Below are 19,676 nucleotides of genomic sequence, written 5' to 3'. Positions count from 1 at the left end.
ATATAATCATATGATTCTTATTTTTTAATTTGTTTATGTGGTGTATCAAATTAATTGATTTGAGTATGTTGAACCATCCCTGTGCCCCTAGGATGAAGCCCAATTGATTGTGGTGTATAATCTTTTTAATATGTTGCTGTATTCGGTTCACTAGTATCTTATTTAGGATTTTTGCATCTGTGTTCATGAGAGATATTGGTCTGTAGTTTTCTTTTTGTGTGTTATCTTTACCAGGTTTTGGTATCAGAGTAATATTGGACTCATAAAATAAGTTGGGAAGCACTGCTTCTTCTTAGATTTTTTTGGAAGTTTGATGAGAATAGGTATTAAATCTTTGAATGTTTGGTAGAATTCATTGGTGAAGCCACCTGGTCCTGGACTTTTACTTTTTGGTAGGTTTTTGATGATTGTTACAATTTCCATACTGCTGCTTGGTCTATTTAGATTTTCCAGCTCTTCTTGATTCAGTCTAGGAAGATTGTATTTTTCTAAGTACTGGTCCATTTCTTCTAGGTTATTAAAATTTGGTGTTACATAATTTTTCATAGTATTCTTGTATGATCCGTTGTATTTCTGTGATGTCAGTCATAATTTCCCCTCTTTCATCCCTGATATTGTTTATTTGTGTCCTTTCTCTCTTTTGTCTTCAGTAAGTCTAGCCAGGGGTTTGTCAGTTTTACTAATCTTTTCAAAGAACCAGCTCTTTGTTGCGTTTATTTTTTCTATTGTTTTTGTTTTGTTTTGTTTTGTTTTCAATTTCATTTATTTCTGCTCTAATTTTGATTATTTCTTTCTGTTGACTTTAGGCCTCATTTGTTCTTCCTTTTCTAGTTTTTTAAGATGAAGCGTTAGGTTGTTTTTTGGGGACCTGTTCTTGTTCTTGGCGGTAGGCCTGTAATGATATGAACTTTCCTCTCATGACCACTTTTGCCTGTCTCAAAAGTTTTTACATATTGTATTATCATTATCATTCATTTCAATGTATCTCTTCATCTCTCTTTTTATTTCTTCCCTGACTCAGTTATTCTTCTGTAGCATGTTGTTTACTCTCCATGTATTTGTGGTTCTTTCCACTTTCTTTTTGCAGTCAATCTCTAGTTTCCAAGCATTATGATCAGAGAATATGGTTGGTATGATTTCAGCCCTCTTATATTTGTTGAGGCTATCTCTGTGTCCCAGTATGTAGTCGATTCTTGAGAATGTTGCATGTGCACTAAAGAAGAATGTATAAGCAGCTGTTTTGGGATGGAAGGCTCTGTAAATGTCAATTATGTCCAGTTGGTCTAATGTGTCATTTAAGGATGTTATTTCTTTATTGATTTTCTATTTGAATGATCTGCCCATAACCAATTGGGAGCTCCCTGATTGGGAACATAGATATTAATAAGTGTTATGTCTTCTTGGTGTGTGATTCCCTTTATCATTATGAAGTGTCCCTCAGTATCTTTACCTTTTTTATTTTGAAGTCTATTTCATCTGATATTAGTACCACTACTCCCACTTTTCTCTGAATGCCATTTGCTTGAAATATCATTTTCCACCCTTTCGCTTTGAGTCTATATTTGTCTTTGGAGCTGGGATGTGTCTCTTTGAGGCAGCATATGGTTGAATTTTGTTTTTTGATCCAATCTGCAACTCTGTGCCTTTTTATTGGTGATTTTAGTCCATTTACATTTAGGGTGATTATTGAAATATGAGGTCTTCTTATAGCCATTTTATCTTTTGCTTTCTGCCAGCTCGGTGTTTCCACCTTGCTTCCTTTTCCTTGCGTTTCTGTTATTTTGGTTGGCTTTTGTGGGTGTTCCCTCTGGTTCTTCTTGTTTTATGTTATATACTTCAGTTCTGAATCTTTGGTGTGTAGTTACCATTACGAATATGAAAAGGATAGTTATATATATCAGTCATATATTTTCATCTGTGTGTGCCTTATCTCCATTCCCCTTTGCTAATTTGGATCTTTGAATCCTCCTCTTTTCCGTCATTGTTATCTCAATTTGTCCCTGTGCATGCTGAATGTTCATTACTATCTTGTGATAGCAATTCTCTTATTATTATTTAAGCTTATAATGCCCTGTTCTTCGTAAGGATTGCACTCCTCTGCTTCTATTTGTCTGATAGTCACTTTACTCCTAATTATGATTTTTTTTGGGGGGGGGTCATTTTGTTTTAGGTGAGCTGATCCTTTTCAGTATGGCTGGCTGGGTAATATTCCCCTGTATATATATACCACCTCTTCTTTATCCATTTATCCACTGATGAACACCCATATCTTATTCCTCCATATCTTGGCTACTGTAAATAATGCTGCAATAAACGTATGGATTCATACATCCCTTCAAAGTAGTGTTTTATGTTTCTTCATAGAAATACCACAAATCAGGATTACTGGGTCCTTCTTTGTCTCTTACTGAAGCCTTTGTTTTGTTTTTTGTTGTTTTGGGGTTTGGGGTGGTTCACTTTATTTTTTATTTATTAAATTTATTGGGGTTACATTGGTTAATAAAATCATACAGGTTTCAAGTGTATAATTCAATAATACATCATCTGTACATTGCATTGTGTGTTCACCATTCAAAGTTAAATTACCTTCTGTCATCATATATTTCACCCCCTTTACCTTTATCTACCTCCCTCTATCCCCACCTTCCCTCTGGTAAAAATTATACTTGTCCATGTCCATGAGTCTCTGTTTGTTGTGTTCATTTGTTGCTTTCAGTTTTATATCCCACATGTAAGTGAAATCATATGGTTCTCAAGTTTTTCTATTTCCCCTAGCATAATTTCAAGATCTACCCATATTGTCACAAATGGCAGTATTTCATCTTATGGCTAAGTAATATTCCATTGTGTGTGTATATATATATGTATGTACATATACGTATATATGTGTATGTATGCATATCACATCTTCTTAATCCCTCTATCAAAGGTCACTGGCTGTTTCCAAGTCTTGGCCATTGTGTGCAGTTTTTGTTTGTTTGTTTGGTTTGCTTTTGGATTTTCAAGGATTTTGTATTGGTGGTGGTGCTGATGATTATAAGATTTTAAATTACAGAATCAGTTTTTTAATATATGCGACTACTCTTCACATGCAGTTTTGAGAAGTTGTGTTTCTATTTCTTCACATGTAGTTTTGACAAGTTGTGTTTTAAATTAATTTATCTAAAATTTCAACTTTATTATCATAATATTGTTAATAAAATCTTCCCATATTTCTAATGTCAATAAGATTGAGTGCAGTGGCCCCTTTCATTCCTGATATTGGTTATTTGTGCTGTCCCTATTTTTCTTGATGATTCTAATCAGGATTTGTTATTTTAATCTCTTAAAAGAATTACCATTTAGTTTTGTTGTTCCCCTCTAGATATATGTTTAGTTTTTATTTAATTAATCTTGGCTTTTATCTTTATTATTTCTTTCCTCTCACTGTCTTGTGGTTTCATCAGATCTTCTATTGCTTTTTAATCTTAATAAGGTCTTCTCTCAATCAAACTGAATGATTTCCTCTCCCCCAGACACTCCTCATACTTTCCATCCTCCTTGCTTTGCTCATATGGTTCCTTGTGTTAATAAACCATCCCTCTCTCCTTTATCATAATCATGCCAATCTTTCAAAACCCTCCTCAAGTGCTCCCTCCTCCAAGAAGCATTCCCTGACCCTCTCTCATTCGATATCCTCTGAGCCCCTGCAGCCCATTTAGCCATTCTTAGGTCATTATTTTGGTTTATGTACATCCTGGTTTATGTACATCCTTCCATGATCCCTTTAAAGATTGAGCACTTAGTTTTTCTGAAAGGCCCACCATGGTGCTGTGCACAAAATAGATGCTCAATAAACAGTGGTGTTTGTGATCTGACTTCAGGAGTTAAATTCACTCAAAATAAATCTGTTTATTGCAGACATTATGGACTGGCAACTCAAACATTTAGAATCAAAAATGTCATAAGAAGAGTTTGTGCAAAAAAGGAAAGAATCTCATTTTTTAAAAATCTTTCCGGCTTCCAAATGACAACTATATATCATCCAGAGCTAACATTTAACTTGACATTTTGCTTTTTCTGGCTATCACTTAAAACCCACATTTTTCTCCTTATTTAAAGAAAATAGTTAAATGGGACAACGTTATTTTTTTAAGTTGAAAGATGAGAAGATGAAGAAATTTCTCAAGAAAAAATAAGCTAAAGGATAATTTCTGGTATCATAAATGGATAATGCACATCAAAAACACAGAGCTTTGCAAGTTTGAATGAGTTATGCTGCACGCTGTTATAAAGATGTTAGGGCAAGACTTAAAAGTCAGGGTGGGAAAACAGCATAAGTTGGCTGTAGAGCACATATCTGGAGCTCTATATTTGGAAGGCTGATAACATATACACATAAAAAGAATGAATCTTGCCTTATAGCACAAAATACAACACCACACCTTTTCAAAAATACCAAATAGACCTCTCCACTTCTCATGGCCTACCTCAACCTGTTCTACGATGCAAACCTCAGCGCATAATTTCCAAAGTAAGCATTGAAAGGAAAACTGGTTGAATCTATGGGCCATCTTCAGTGAAAGCAGACTCTGGAGGATTAGAGAGTGTAAACACTTTGAAGGAGAAATCTGTGTTCAAATTTCAGCTGCCAACTGACGAGCTGTAGGATCTTGAGAAGGTTGCTTATTCTCTCTCAATCATGGCTTCCTCATCTGCAAAATGGGGCTAATTATGCCTATCACAGGTTTTTATGTCAGGTGCCTGTGTCTAGCTCTCCATGAGTGGTTAATGGTGTTCAAGCTGTGGGTTGTCACTGGTGGTACAGGTGGTATCATTGCTGTTATTGTGGTTATTCTTTTTAATAGCCACAAAAGAAGCCAGGACGTATTTTAAGGCCTAAAAGCCATCATAATGGCTTGTCTAGAAAAAATAGGCTTGAAACAAATTTCCTATGTATATGTCATCCTGGAAGAAGAAATAATTCTAAGTAGAGTGCAGTGTCTAGACTCATCCAAGTGAGAGTTCAAAAGATGGATGAAATAAACCTAGAGCCAAATAAAACATTTCAGCCATTTCATGATGTTCTTGATTAGATCTTAGGACTCAAATTAAGTTTCTACTGAGAACTAGGATTCATTCAATGGCCTAGGCTTGGATTCAAAATCTCCCCTGCCTTATCAATATCTCAGCATATCCTTTCCATGCTTGCTAGAATTGAATTGGCTGAATTTGACCAAACACCAAGACATCTTTTAAGGGAAACTTAACCCAAATGCAGATCAGCTCAATCACATGAAGAAGAGTAGTCACCTGCCTGAGCACAAAGACAAGGATTGGTTTTTAGTTTTAATAGCAAAAATCAATCTCACCACTAGAGGTTAGCGCCTGAATGCAAAGTCATACTCTTTCATTAACAGCACAACTATAAGTAAGCAATTTAGTCAAGCTCAATCTTGAACTGCTTACTACTCAGTTTCCATAGAAAAGCCTGGTGGGGACAATGTTACTCAAGAACCACTCATGACACACAAGGACCCTGGCTGGTCATGTGTCTAGAAAGCTAAACACCCACAATCCTCACTTCAGTTGCCACAGAGACATTGTCACATGGTGGCATTATTCCCCTAGCTTCTTAATCCACTTTAGTTAACAAATTCACCAGATCAGGTATATTTTCTGCAACTTTTACTAAAAACTTGTATCACTAATATATGTCCAATTTAATAAACTGACATTACTCATATATGTCCAATTTAATAAACTTTATTAATAAAGTTTTTTTTTTTTTCTGAAAAATGAATGCCATTTAGTTCGTCAAGCAGTCTACAGCCATGCTACCCTGAACGAGCTCAATCCCATCTGATCTTGGAAGCTAAGCAGGGTTGGGCCTGGTTAGTACTTGGATGGGAGACTACCTACGAAGACCAGGTGCTGTAAAAAATAAAAAAATAATAATAAGGGTTGTAAACTGACAAGGTCCTTGCAATCTGTGAGATCGACCAAGGATTGCCTTGCCAAAAATAAATAAATAAAAAATAATTCATTAAGCAAATGAAAAATAGAGAACTCCATGCATTTTTCTTTTCAGCCTGAGCTGATAGGTTTGGAATGAAGTTTTATGCTCTATATCACTAATTATCATTATTCTAGAGTTAGCTGGTCTTTTCAAATTTTTTAAAACACAATTTTCTTCCTGTTCTTTCCTTCTGTGATTGTTGGAGCTACTGCAGCCATCTTGCTCAGACAGGCAGAAGGAGGTTTTCTGAAAATAGAGCTCACACAAAGGAAGTCAAAATAAAAGATGGAATGAGAGAAAATGGGATCTGTTAACATCTTCTGAGCCTCTGGATCAAGCTGTGCTTGAAGCAATACTCCTGTTTATTTTTCCACTTACATGAGCCAATAAATTTCTTTTGACTTAAGCCATTTTGAATTAGATTTTCATTCATTTAGAAGTTCGAAATAATGAAAACAAATTGAGACTATCTGACAAGTACTGTTATTACTGTAATTCATTTTCCTTAAAAAAAAAACTAGATACAGCTTTACAAATGAACCCACAAAAGTGCAACTTTTGTACATTATGTTTATGCCGTGTCAAATTTATAATAAAAGCAGATTATAAATATGTTCTTTCAAAGAAATTAACATTAAAGGAAAAAAGAGAGAGGAGCCTTTTAACTGCCATGTTTACTGACAGTTCTCCATAAGAGCAGAAAAGAGGAGCTTAGTAAAGAAGTTTCAGACTCAAAAGCAAAAAAAGGAGTGCTGCAACATTTACAAGAAAACTAATTTTTTCTGAGAAACACATATAATATTCATAGCGCAAACCTAGAACATATCTGCCAGATCAAATTGGGATCAAAATTAAAACTTGGAGCTTCCTGCAAGAAGATAAATTACAAATAACTTCATTCATTTTGCTTTCTTTCATTTTCATTCAGGAGACTTTAGCTCCCCTGGCTCAACTGGATGGCAACAGATGTTATGGCTGCCAGAAAATTGTCCCCCACTTTGATGTGGGCAAATGGTCCCCCTCAACACCAGTCCCACAGAGATATATTTTCACAATTCTAAAAGTCCAGAAGGGTACAAAGTCACCAGAACTTACGAGATTGTGGTTCTAAAAGTGCTTGAATTTGGGCAAGATTTCACAGATTTTCAAAAACAAACACCTTTCTCAAGTGATGCTAAGTATATATGTGGAGAGGATGAAGGGTCAGAAGTTAATCCTCAGATTCACTAAGAAGCAAGGGACAAGGAGGGATAAATTCTAAGCCCTTAATTCATGTCACCTCCCTAGAACTATGGATACAATTTAATGTAGGAAAGCTCCTTTTAACTTCAGATTTTGCCAAGGCACTAGATGACACTGATGTTTACCCAAAGGTGTTCAAGTTAAAACACAACAGTGTCTCGAATTCTACCCACAAGGCGTAAGGGTCAGTTCTATTTGTTAGTCAACTCTAAGGCTTATAAAATATTGGCTTCCAATATTCCTTTCGATTTCACAGGGATGTAATGTACAAAATCAGATGAGATCACAGTCTCTGTCACAAGCTATACACATGGCTGAGGAGATGACCCTCAACCAGCTGCCTCCATAACTTAATTTATACATGTTGAGTATGGATGCTAATAGGGCCCAGATTTCTCCACTGACAAAGCAGAAGGCAGTGCTTTGTAAATTAGCAGACATCTAAAAGACAACAGGAAAACTCCAGGCTCAGTTCTCTGACAAATAAATTGATCAACATTTGTCCTAAAAATGTGTTCTACAAATCAGCATCATTGGTGTTCATAAAAGAAAAGCTTCAGATTCAATTTATTAATTATAGATGTGAATTTGCCCTAAAAATCATGTTTTTATACCTTCCCATGTAGATAGCCTAAACGAGCATTTTTATTATGTTTTTCTAACAAAATATATGATGCTAAAAACATTAAGTCAGAGTCAAACAGATTTTCTTCTTATAAAAGTCACAAAAAGTACTAATTGTCTTTGTAGAGCAACCTTTACCAGGAAAATACCCAATGCACTGGGAGAGATGTCATTCCTGGTTTCTCCAAATTTTTTTGAAACACACTCTTTCTTTTAAAAACAAACGATAATTTGGAAATAGATTTTATATACATCCTTTTTTTCCATTATTAATTAATTGTGTTAGATACTGGGGATGTAGATGTGAGGGTGGGTGGAAAGAGGATTGAATGACTCTTTGCAAAAACATAAAATAAAATATTTAAAATAAAATTTTTGTCTTTGTTATTCTTTTCTTTTTCTCCTCTCCTATTTTTTTTAAGCCTTAACCGAGTTCCAAGTTTGGTTCTAATGTAAAGCAAAGATGAAATCTCAGTTGCGAACCACTCCTCCTCAAGTGTAGAATAAGTTTCTTTTCAAAATAAGTTAAAATTACATAAATTCAAAACAAATTTGATGAGCCAAAATTAGCAATTATTTTTTAATCTTACTGGTGTTTGGTCTCTTTAACAATATTTTTCAAACCAATTTGCTACAAATGCATTATGAATGCCTTGACTCACGTAACCTCATTAGAGAGACATATAGTTTTAAAACAAATATTCTACATTATTTCCACAAAAAAAAAATCTACTTGGATAAAGACACTGTTGTTGACTAGAAAAAAAAAATTCCAAGTCAGAATTATACATGCCAAGAACTCAATAGTTCATATTAATTTTTTTCCCCAGAACGTTGGAATTTTTGACAGACAATTCAAAATCATTTGCTGTAAGACAGAAAATCATTATCCTACCTGAGAGCTTCAGAATTCTGTTGTAGGCTAATGGTGACCAACAAACTCTTGAGTGTTAAACTCAAGTGTGAAATTACCAAATTGCAAACATCATTATGGATTATTTTTTCTTCATGGAACAATTTAAATCAAGAATTATTTATCCTTAAGATACTCTACGATTTGCTTCCTTCTAGGAAAAGCTGGAAGCAACAAGACTTCAAATTTCGAGATTCTGACAAAGCAATTGCGTCTCATTTAGATCTGTTTCTTAATCATTATTCTCTAAATGCCCTAAATCCATCCAGGTGGTCTTTGGTTCTTTTAAATAGCATATCTCTACGCTTCCACAGCTAAACGGAATACTTGGAGAGTATTTTTTAATTTCTTATTACTTCCAGACTTGGTTAGAAAAGAATACTGGAGTCGTGAGAAAGTATTATTCTTTGCAAAGTAAATTTTGCCGATCGCATCATTTTAATTACTTAATGACTCCATTGCATATAAACACCTCTTTGCCAAATCTTAGTTTCTCAAGGTGTCTTTTCATTATAATAAGAGTGGGAGGAAAAAGAAAATATTTCCAGCTTTAGAAATTTACTTTTAAAGCACACAAAAAAAACCCTCTGTTAAGGTTGAAAGCATTGGCCATGCTCTGGTAACGAACCCAGCTCAATTTAGCCAAGGGATACTTGAGCCCTTTATTCTTTTGTTCAGAAAAGGCATCCTAATTAAAGTGCCAATAAATTAAATGTACTGGGGAAGGCAAAAAGATCCAGAGAAAAGCACTCACCAGGGTGCACAGAGAAAAGACAACGTTCATTTCACATGTTTATGTTAGGCACCATCAAGTTAGAACAAACTCCGGAGGCACAGCTGTTTTTGACAAATGCGAACAGCCCCTACCTTCATTTCAATGACAGTCTGGAGAGCCTTCGTCTTGGCTGGCTCCGGCTGAAGTTGGCTTCTTCGGTGCAATTCCTGGGGAGGAACACGATAGAAATAAGCCTGACGGTTCATCCTCCCGTTACACCATGACCTTTACACAGGTGCCACACAGCCCACAGGGTCCAGGTTCGCTATGCACAGACATAAATAAGCCACAGGTGCCTCATCTCCCACCCTCTTTAGCATCCCTCCTGCCTACAGCCTGAGTTCCGGTGAAAGCTCCTGGCACATGCGCTATTTCTGAAACTTCCATCAATAATTAATGTCAACTGTGACAAAGCCAGCAAGTAATCATAGTCCAAATACTGTTCAACATTGGGGCTGTTGCCCAGCCATCAAATCATAATTTACTAAATTACATTACTCTGTCTCCCAATACAAACACAGCAAGAAAGCGGAGGAAAGAAATGACTAACGTGGTTGCAAATCTGCTGCACGCATGACATTTTGCTACTGAGGTAGGTTTGAAATGAGCAATTTAAAACCTTTCCAGTACAACTGTGTCACTTTTCAGAGTGACTTGATCTGGTGAAACCTGGGGAATCTCTTGCTTCCCAATTTACAGTTTCAATCCTTGTTCAAAATCACATCTGTATGTGATATGTTTATGCACTTGTGATGCCAAGAAATTAAAATTGGTATTAATATCAACAGTGTTACAGAGGAGACAAAAATGGTTAAAGGCAGATGTAGACCCAAGAACTTCTGAATTATTATGAATATTTCTTTAGATAAAAAGCAAACAATTGCAATTTCAAGCTTGAAAGCTCACTTTTAGCATCCTGTTCTCAAAAACAACGGTTCTGTTAAGACTTCAAAAGATTCTCTTGGCAGAAGAGAATAGATAAACAAGGTTTGTTCAGTGCATGTTCTGAATTTCTTAAAAAATAATTATCTATAGTTTTATAAAAGTTGCGAATGACAAGAGTAAACAAAAGTGCTCACACATGTCCACACTACTGATATAAGTCACCTATAAAGTAATTCCATTAAGACTTATTTAACTTTTAAGTCACCTATGGAGTAATTCCATAAGATTTATTTGCTTCCAGAAAAATCATTTAAATTCAACACGGAATAGTTTTAGGCCTTTACTGAACCACTGAACAACAAACATTAAAAAAATAAAATAAAAATAAAAAACTTTGTAAATTGGAGAAGAGAATCAACATAATTTCTAGCTTTTTCCAAGAATGGGCATTAAAATTAACTCTATCTCCACTACTACCATCTACAACTACTGCCATTTCATAAAGATATAACATATCCATGTGAAAATTGTCAGAAGAACAGACTTCCACAATAAAAGTCCTTCCCAGGATGAGAAAACAGGTGACCTTTCACCCATATCCTATTACATTGTTCTTATTTGCCAGCAACCCAAGAAGACCTGGTCATGAACCATAATGCACATGTCCAGGGACCAGAACTGGAGAATCACGATTATAGCTCTAGACTGTAGCAGTGTGGGGTGGAGGAGTTGTAAGAAGCATATTTTTTTCAAAGTCATCTCTGGCACAAATCAGCAAACCTGTGCAAAACTACTTCTCAATCTCCAGTTTATGAAGAATTAGAATTAGTACTTCCTAATTCTTCAAAATGGCCTCACATCGGTTAGGACATTTTTTCCTCTTACATATCCCAGAAAGAGATAGAGTCAAGTATTACTGAATCCATCAGTAATTTTATGTCTAGAGAAACAGAAAGAGATTTTGTGCCATTTTGGAGTCCCTGGACTGCAAATGATCTGGTAACATGTGTCATTTTTAGCCTCCATGGTGACGGCAGAGATTTACTGACGCAATGACCTGAAAAGCAGCTGTCTTTTCTTGCAGACCCACAATGTTCCTGGCACTATTTGTCACTTCTAAGCCTCAACACTATCATCTGAAGAGTATGACCTGTACGGTGAGTCCTGTGGGCTGCTAGTAAACATTTAACAACCAGCACCCACCATGGCCAATTTTAAGCTACCTAACTAGTATCACTGAATGCAGAGTTGGGAAGAGAAGCACAGTAAAAATCCATTGTATAGTATTTTCACCATATGGACAAAATAGATATAATAACCTCAAGAGCAGAGATGATAGAAAAATATAACAAAAAATTAGAAAATTGTGAGTTTTTAATACAAGTTCTTTATTCGCGAGTTTATATATTTAATTTGTAACATTAGTTGTTAGAATAAATTTTCAATATTTGGCTTTCATGGGCTAGTACAATTCAATCCACACCACTAGATGACTCACGTAAGTACTTCAAACTTCCATAAAAATCTACTTAGCCCTCAACATTACTTCCAAGGTAGTTAAAGATCACTGGACCAATAAAATCTCATAGATGAGAAAATGGAAGTCACTTGCCAGAGTTGTTCCACAGTAAGTGATAGAATTACATTTCACAGGTCACCAATCCTGATATACTGTGGCAACAAAAGCATTTTTACTTAAAAAGATGGGAATAAAATTCATGGTAATTTCATACCACAGCCAATCTTGGTTCCAAAATAAAAATCATAAGATAATTTGAAAATAGAGGTTAAGCTTATATAAAACAAATAAAAAAAAAAAAAACAAGAAGCAACAAAGCAACATAATGAAAATAAAAACCATAGAGTAAAGGCATGTGCTGTTACAATTTCTACCAAGCATGAAAACATTTTTAAGGGCAAATATACAATAGCAAAGCTAAACTTGTAGCAATAGTTTTGCAAAAATGGAAACAATTCTCTTTGCTATAATTATGCAAGTTCTATTATAATATAAACTAGCTCGAAATCCAGATTGGGCCTTTACCTTCTGTGTCACTCCATAAAAAATAAAATAAAATAACATCTCCAATTACCTATGAATTGTAATGTTCCTATCTTAACTAGACTATTTTTCAATCAATCTTGACTTCACAATTTCTGAAGATCACCTAAAATGTCAGGTGAATGAAGATTATAATCTACATGTAGACTTCATAGGCTGTCTGAAAGTCCAACCTCAGACATTTTATCCATCTCTGAGATTTAGAAACCTTAAAATGTTCACTCTGACTGTGGCAGAGGACTAGATGCCCAATGAGGATTTAGGCTCTTCTTCATGAGGAAGCCTCACGACCACCACGCTTGTATCGAGATGGGCCATGTAACTTATTTCTGACCAGTGGAACATGGGTAGAATTGAAAAACTAAACTTCCAGAAAAAATATCCTACTCTATCTTTAACTCTCCCTCCTTTCCTGTATGCTGGATAGAAGACCCAAGAAGATAGCAGAACGCCATCTGAAAGGGCTGCTGCGCACCCACGTTGGATGGTGGCATACACAAAAAGTAAGTTAGCTTCCATGTTTATAGGCTTTATCTGTAGAGATCTCAGCTCTTTCTGCCTTAACTACTGCAATGGCTACAAAGAGAAATAATGCTTAATTGGCCCTCTATTGTGTGTTGCTTTTGAATTGCAAATTGATTTTAACGTGAGTACTTGCCAAATTTTTCTAAACAGACAGTAAGATGAGTTGGTTGCTGGGTGCTCTAACCACCTGAAAGACTATCTCTAACCACCTGAAAGACGTACCCACTATGCAGTGGTCTTAAACAATAGGTTTAGGTAAGGGAGATGAAGAAGATTTAACTTACTCTGATAGTTTTTAAATGACAGTATTAAATCATCAAGTGCGGTGGTACTTATGCTTCTCTGGGTCACCTATCTCTATAACAATCACATGGAAGGTATGGATCCTCTCTAGTAATGGGCACAAAATCACACGCAAATGGTGTGTACCATTTCAGCTGGTTTACAGGGCCTGGTCCAGCACCGAGAAGTCTGTCTTTGAACCAGACTACAGGCTAAAGTAGTATTGAGAGGAAAGTGCATTGTACTAAGAGTCGGGAATCAGGACCCCACAGTTCCAGACTGAGACTTTGTCACACCCTTTCCCCTCTCTGATACACAGAATAAGGAGCTTTATGAGTGAGTTTCAACTGGCCATTTCAGCTCTCAGAACAGCTAGATTTTTAATAGGCAGCTGATTCGATTGCTGATTTCTAACTGATATTTTTAGTCAGTTTTAAAAGCAAAGTAAAAATAAAAGGAGAAAACTGAAAGCATCACAAAATTTAATATCTCACTATGACACCGATCCCCAATTTATATATTTTCCTACAATTTCATGACTAGATTGGCCTTTGCTGGTCTAAAACTGCCAGTTCCTCTAGGTAATCAACATGGAAATATATCAAGAACCCAGAATTTTGAGTATGAAATCTCAGGTGGTTCATTGGGATGACATTTCTTGGCAGTTAATGAGAATCTACAGTTTAGTGAGTTAATCTGGATGGACAATAGCTTCCAAGATGAGCCTGGCAGAATGATGTTTGCACACACCATACGCTTTCTTCAGTAGACAAAAAATAAAGTCAAAAGTTAACTTTCTTTCCAAAGGTAATTTACCATATTTACCTAGTCTTTCCCCCTTATTTTTCTGGTCATCTACTACTATATAACAAAGTACCCCAATTTAATGGTGTCAAACCACCACCATTTTATTATGCTCATGAAATCTGGGGTGGGAATTCATAAAGGATAGAGTAGGAATGGCATGTCTCTGTAGCATGATATCAGGAGGCTGCAACAGCTGGGGCGGTAGATCCACTTCCAAGATGGTTTCTTCATTCATATGACTGGTGCCTTGGCTGGAAAGTCAACCTGAGCAGCTAAATATGGCTCTCCATGTGCCTTGGGCTTTCTTGCAGGATGGCAGCCTCAGGGTAATCCAACCTCTTACATTTAGGTAGACAGACTCCGAGTGCAAGTACTCTAGTAAATAAGCCAGAGACTATGTGGTCTTTTATTACCTAACCTCAGAAGTCCCATACAATCACTTCTGCAACGCTCTGTTGGTTGAAGCAGTCATAAGCCTGCTTAGATTGCAGAAAAGAGTACCAAACAATATGAAGCTGTATTTTTAAATTGTCACTCCTGAGGAACAAAACTAACGGGAGAAGTTGACAGGTAAGTAACAATGTAATGTCAAACATTAACTCTCATCAGTTTTAAGATGGGCAGATTCATATATTCAAATAATAATTTGACACAGGGGGTATAGGTAATACAACAATGAACCAGACAAATATGCCAGTCCTTGTGGGTTTTTTTAATTTCAAATTCCAATTGGATAAAGGCAAAATAATTTAAAAAGGAGACTAAACCAGTTTGTCATAAGTGCTACAAAAAAAAAACATAAGTCAGGAAGGTGGGGGACATATTGGGGATGAGGGGAAGATAGACTGAAATTTTAAATAGAGTGATCAGGAAAAGCTTTATGGAAAGGTAACATCTGAGCAAAGATCTAAAGGAAATGAGGGAAATAGTTGTGCAGATATTCCAGGCAGAGAGAATAGCAAATGCTGAAGTGCCTGGCTAGAGTTGCACAAGAGATGGGGAAGCAGCAGGTCAGAGAAGTGCAGGGGTGGGGGATGATGGGAGGATGGGTCTTACATTTGGAGCCCATTGTAAGGACACTGCATTGGTTTTACTGAGAAAAGTGGGAAGCCACCAGAAGATTCTGAGCAAAAACAAACCATGATATGATATACTTTAAATGATTACTCCAACTGCTGGACTGAAGTGTGCTTTGGGGTTGGGATTGGGCAGGTGGAAGGGAGGAAGGGCAGAACCATAGGGACTTGTAAGGAGCAACTGGAATAATCCCAGCAAGGGATGACAGAACCTTGGACAAGGGTGACTGAATGGAGGCAATGAGAAGGAACTGAGTTTGGATATGTTTTAAAAGTGAGGCTGACTTGACTTCCTGATAGATTGCCTAAGGACTACTAAAGAGAAAAGTAAAGGATAGCTTCAAGGCTTCTAGACTGAACAACAGGAAGAATGGAGGTGGAAGACAAATATAGGGAAGACTGGGAAGGAGAAGTGGGAGTTATGGAAACCAAGAGTTTGGTTTTGCATGTGTTAAATTTGTGATGCTATTAGACGTTTGAGTGGAGATGGTGGTAGGAGGCTGAATAGATGAGTCTCATTTGAGGGGAGAAGAGCTACAATTATAAATTTGAGATCAGTGAATAGATAGCACTTAAAGCAGTGAACCTCATAAAGAGGAAAGAAGTCAGAGCACTGAACTCAGGTCAAACCTACACTAAGGGGTTGAAGAAGTGAGGAAGAGGTAGTAAAGAAGACTGGAAAGGAAGAACCAGTGAGGTAGGAAGAGAACCAGGAGTGTGGCATTCTGGAAATCAAGTGAAAATAATGAGTCCAAGATGCAAGATGCATTACTGCAGAGAGGTTAATAGGATGGGCCAGAGGATTGACCACAGGATTTAGCCACATCCATATCATTAGTAACTTTGAATAAAGCAATTTTGGTAGATAACTGTGAGTGAAAGTTTGACTGGAACGGTGCTGTGAGAGAATGGAAAGAGAGAAGTGCCTCAGGCTACTATATTTCCACAGATTTAACTGATCATTTCTTTTATCAAAACTCTTTAAGATATGCAGACATTTTCACATCATTATCACAATAGCCAAAAAATGAAAGCAACTGAAATGTCTATCAACAGATGAATGAATAAACAAAGTGTGGTGTATAAATACAATGGAATATTATCCAGCCTGAAAAAGGAAGGAAATTTGAACACCTGCTACAATATGAATGAACATTGAGGGCATTATGCTTAGCAAAATAAAGCAGTCATAAAAAGACACATAGTATATGATCTCACTTATATAGAATGAGGTATATAGAATAAATTCATAGAAATAATAAGTAGATGGTGATTGCCAGGGACTGAGGGTAGGGGAAAATGGGGAGTTGTTTAATTAGTACAGAGTTTTGGTTTCACAAGATGAAAAAGTTCAATATTGGTTACATGACAAGGTAAATATACTTAACACTATTGAACTGTACATTTAAAATGGTTAAGATAGTAAATTTTATGTTGTGTGTATTTTAACACAGCTTAAAATTTTTTAAAAATCCATAAACATAACATAGTGTTGAAGTCCCACAACTTGCCCCATCTCCATTATTTTGGAGAGAATCATCATTTTAAGTTGGTGTCTATCTTTCTCATGCATGTTTTTGTGCTCTTATAACATATGTATGTCCTCGTAAATAGTATAAATCTAACAGGAGAGTTCACTTTTAATGTACATAAATCCCAGCTGTTCATATGCACAAAACTTTTGCATTTCGGTTTTTACCTCAACAATATTTATGTTCTTAAAATTTATCTGTGTAAATAAGTGTTTCCTACTCTTTTTCCATTACAAATCGTGTTACAATAAACCTCCTAGTACATGGGAAAAATAACTCTGTTTTAGATATCTTTATGCTCTTAAATAAACAGGAATTCTAACCTTTCTAAACATCCCATTTCTTCTACTTGGAATAATTCTCCACCCTTTTATTCTCTTTTGTCTACAGAAGTCAGAAACCATAGCTCACAGGCCAAATCCAGACCATCACCCATTTTGGTAAAGTGTTATTGAAACAACACTTGCGCATTCATTTACATATTGTCTGTAGCTGCTTTCATGCTACAATGGCAGAGTTGAGTAGCTGTGACAGAGACTACATGGCCTCACAAAGCTGGAAATATTTACTATCTCGCCTTTTGTAGAAAAAGCTTGTCAACTCCTGGTCTAGAATATCTTCAATACCCATCCTAGAAAACACACACACACACACACACACAAATTCCTCATATGACAGTTTAAAATATGTTTACAAAGTGAAGCCTAAATATCTTCTCCTGGACTGTGGCCTGGACTTAGCAACTTACTTCAAACAAACAAAATATGGTAAAAGTAACATGTGTGACTTCTGAGGTTTGGTCATAGAAGACATTATGGCTTCCTTTTCGATCACATTCTTGGATTACTTCTTCTGGAGTAAGCCAGCTGCCACATCATGAGGACACTCAAGCTGCTCTATGAAGAGGCCCAAGTGGCATGAAACTGAGTCCTCCTGCCAACAGCAATGTGAAAGAGCTATCATGGAAGTGTATCTTCCAGCCCCAATCAAGCCTTCAGATGCTTGCAGCCCTGCCCATCAGCTTGACTGTAGTCTCATGAGGGACTCTGGGCCAAAACCACCAAGATAAGTGGATAAAGTAGGAATGGCATGTCATTTCTTACTCACAAAATCTATGAAATAATAAGTTTGTTTTAAGCAATTAAGTATTTGTGGTAATGTGTTATGAAACAATGGATTACAAATATGTCACAGAAAGGTCATTTGCTGACTCTTCAAAGTAATCTATATGCTACATCCTCTCATACACTCTCACAGTATCGTGTACCTCTCCTTCATAACATTAGATGGTATCATATAATGATTTATAAAATTAATGGATTCACGTCCATGCCCACCACTGGGTGGTAAGCTTTATGAGCACAGGGACTTTGTATGTCCATTATTAGCATAGTGCCCGCTAAGAGTAAGTGCTTAATAAATATTGACTAACTGAATGAAAGTACAAATGACATTGTACTTATAGGCCTGGAAGTTCTATACCTTTTGACCCAAAGAAGCCTAATGTGAAGGATAACAATAGCGAAAAGTTACTTATAGATTGCTATGTGCTAAGCACTCTTCTAAGCATTTTATTAATTTGTTTAATCCTCACATTAACCTCTTTAAGTAGGTATTATTATCATCATCATTTTTCACTCAAAGAAATGAAAGCATAGAGAAGTTAGTAACTTGCCCAGTCTACTGAATTGTACTGCCGAGATTTATCCCAGGTGGCCTGGTTCCAAAGTCTCTGCTCTCAACCACCATGAGATACTGCCCATTTTCCCCGGTTGGCTTTGATTTGACATTTGAGGTTGCCAACATCTCTCTTAGCTTCTTTCACTGAAGTCACCTTCCTATTTTTCCTTTGATTCAGTCTTTCATTTTTCACTCTTTCCTTGAATACTTGAAATTTTTAAAAAACTCATCTCAATAAATGTTGTCTGATATTGATATCCATATTAGATATCAAAACGTAAATGGCAAAAATAAACCAGTAGGAGGGATGGAGATCTGAAATGGCCTGGTCCCACAACCACACGTGGTGATCAAGAATCAAGAGGACTATCCGTGAGGAGCAAGGTGTCCTGGCCTCATACTGGGCTCCCCAGCCCAGGGTTCCAGTGCTGGGAAGAGAAGTCCCTACAACCTTTGGCTGTGAATACCAGCAGAGGTTGCAGTTCAGTAAGATGGAAGGCTGCAAGAGTCACAGACTTTTCTCTTAAAGGGCCCATGCCCAGACTTACTCACAGCTGGACTCACTTTGCTCTGAGCTCCAGTGCTGGGGCAGCTGCTCGAAGAGCTCAAGGGACACACGGAGAGACACTGAGTTGTCAGGCTTCAGAGCGAGGCTGGAGGGGCAGCTTTCCCCAGAACAGAAGTACTGGTAGTATCCATCGTTCCTTTGTTGATCCCGCTCCTCTCCCAGCTTGTGGATGCAGGCACCGCCATATCTGAGTCACCATCAACCTGAATAACACAGGTCCTTCTGCCCAGATGATTCCCTGGGACCCCACCTCTCCCAAATTGTGGGCACACCCAAGCCACTTCCAGTGGTTTATTCCATACAAATGGCCTGCCTTGGCTCTTGCCGCAGACTTTCCCAAAATTTCTCAGAGACTCACAAAACCCAAAGCAGCAGCATGTGGCCTTGGCATGCCCTCTTACTGAGCAGCTCCAAGCCCCACATTAGCAGCATCAAGCCTGGGTTTCTGGCTTGGCCTCTTGAGGCACCTATAAGCCCAGCATGAGTGGTAGCCATCTGTGGATTGCTTGGTGACTCTCACCAGGAGGCCCTGAAGGTGCACAGGCTACGGCTGAACTTGGCCTACAGCTGAACCCCTCCCAGGACTGTGCCACTGGGCCCCACAGGACACCAAGAACATAAAGCCACTCTACTAAGACCAGGAAACTTAGGAGCCATACATAATACATAGAAATAGATGTAAGGAGGCAGCCAAAATGGGGAGACAA

General features: G+C 37.0%; 1 protein-coding gene and 1 pseudogene across 20 annotated transcripts in view; one reads left to right on the top strand and one right to left on the bottom strand.

Moving 5' to 3' along the window:
* ERC2 (ELKS/RAB6-interacting/CAST family member 2) overlaps positions 1-19,676 on the bottom strand; it is a 941,255-nt gene that overhangs the window by 628,817 nt on the left and 292,762 nt on the right. For all 20 annotated transcript variants that reach the window (XM_011371814.2, XM_011371813.2, XM_023537617.1 and 17 more), the window contains exon 4: positions 9,645-9,719. In XM_011371814.2, the coding sequence (XP_011370116.1) occupies positions 9,645-9,719 (75 nt within the window). The remainder of the gene's footprint in view (positions 1-9,644; positions 9,720-19,676) is intronic.
* Positions 5,804-5,922, top strand: LOC111746614 (annotated as a pseudogene).

The sequence above is a fragment of the Pteropus vampyrus genome, unplaced genomic scaffold (genome assembly GCF_000151845.1).
Source record: "Pteropus vampyrus isolate Shadow unplaced genomic scaffold, Pvam_2.0 Scaffold195, whole genome shotgun sequence".
Lineage (NCBI taxonomy): Eukaryota > Metazoa > Chordata > Mammalia > Chiroptera > Pteropodidae > Pteropus > Pteropus vampyrus.
The sequence above is the reverse complement of the archived record's forward strand: the minus strand, read 5'-3'. Positions and strand labels throughout refer to the sequence as shown.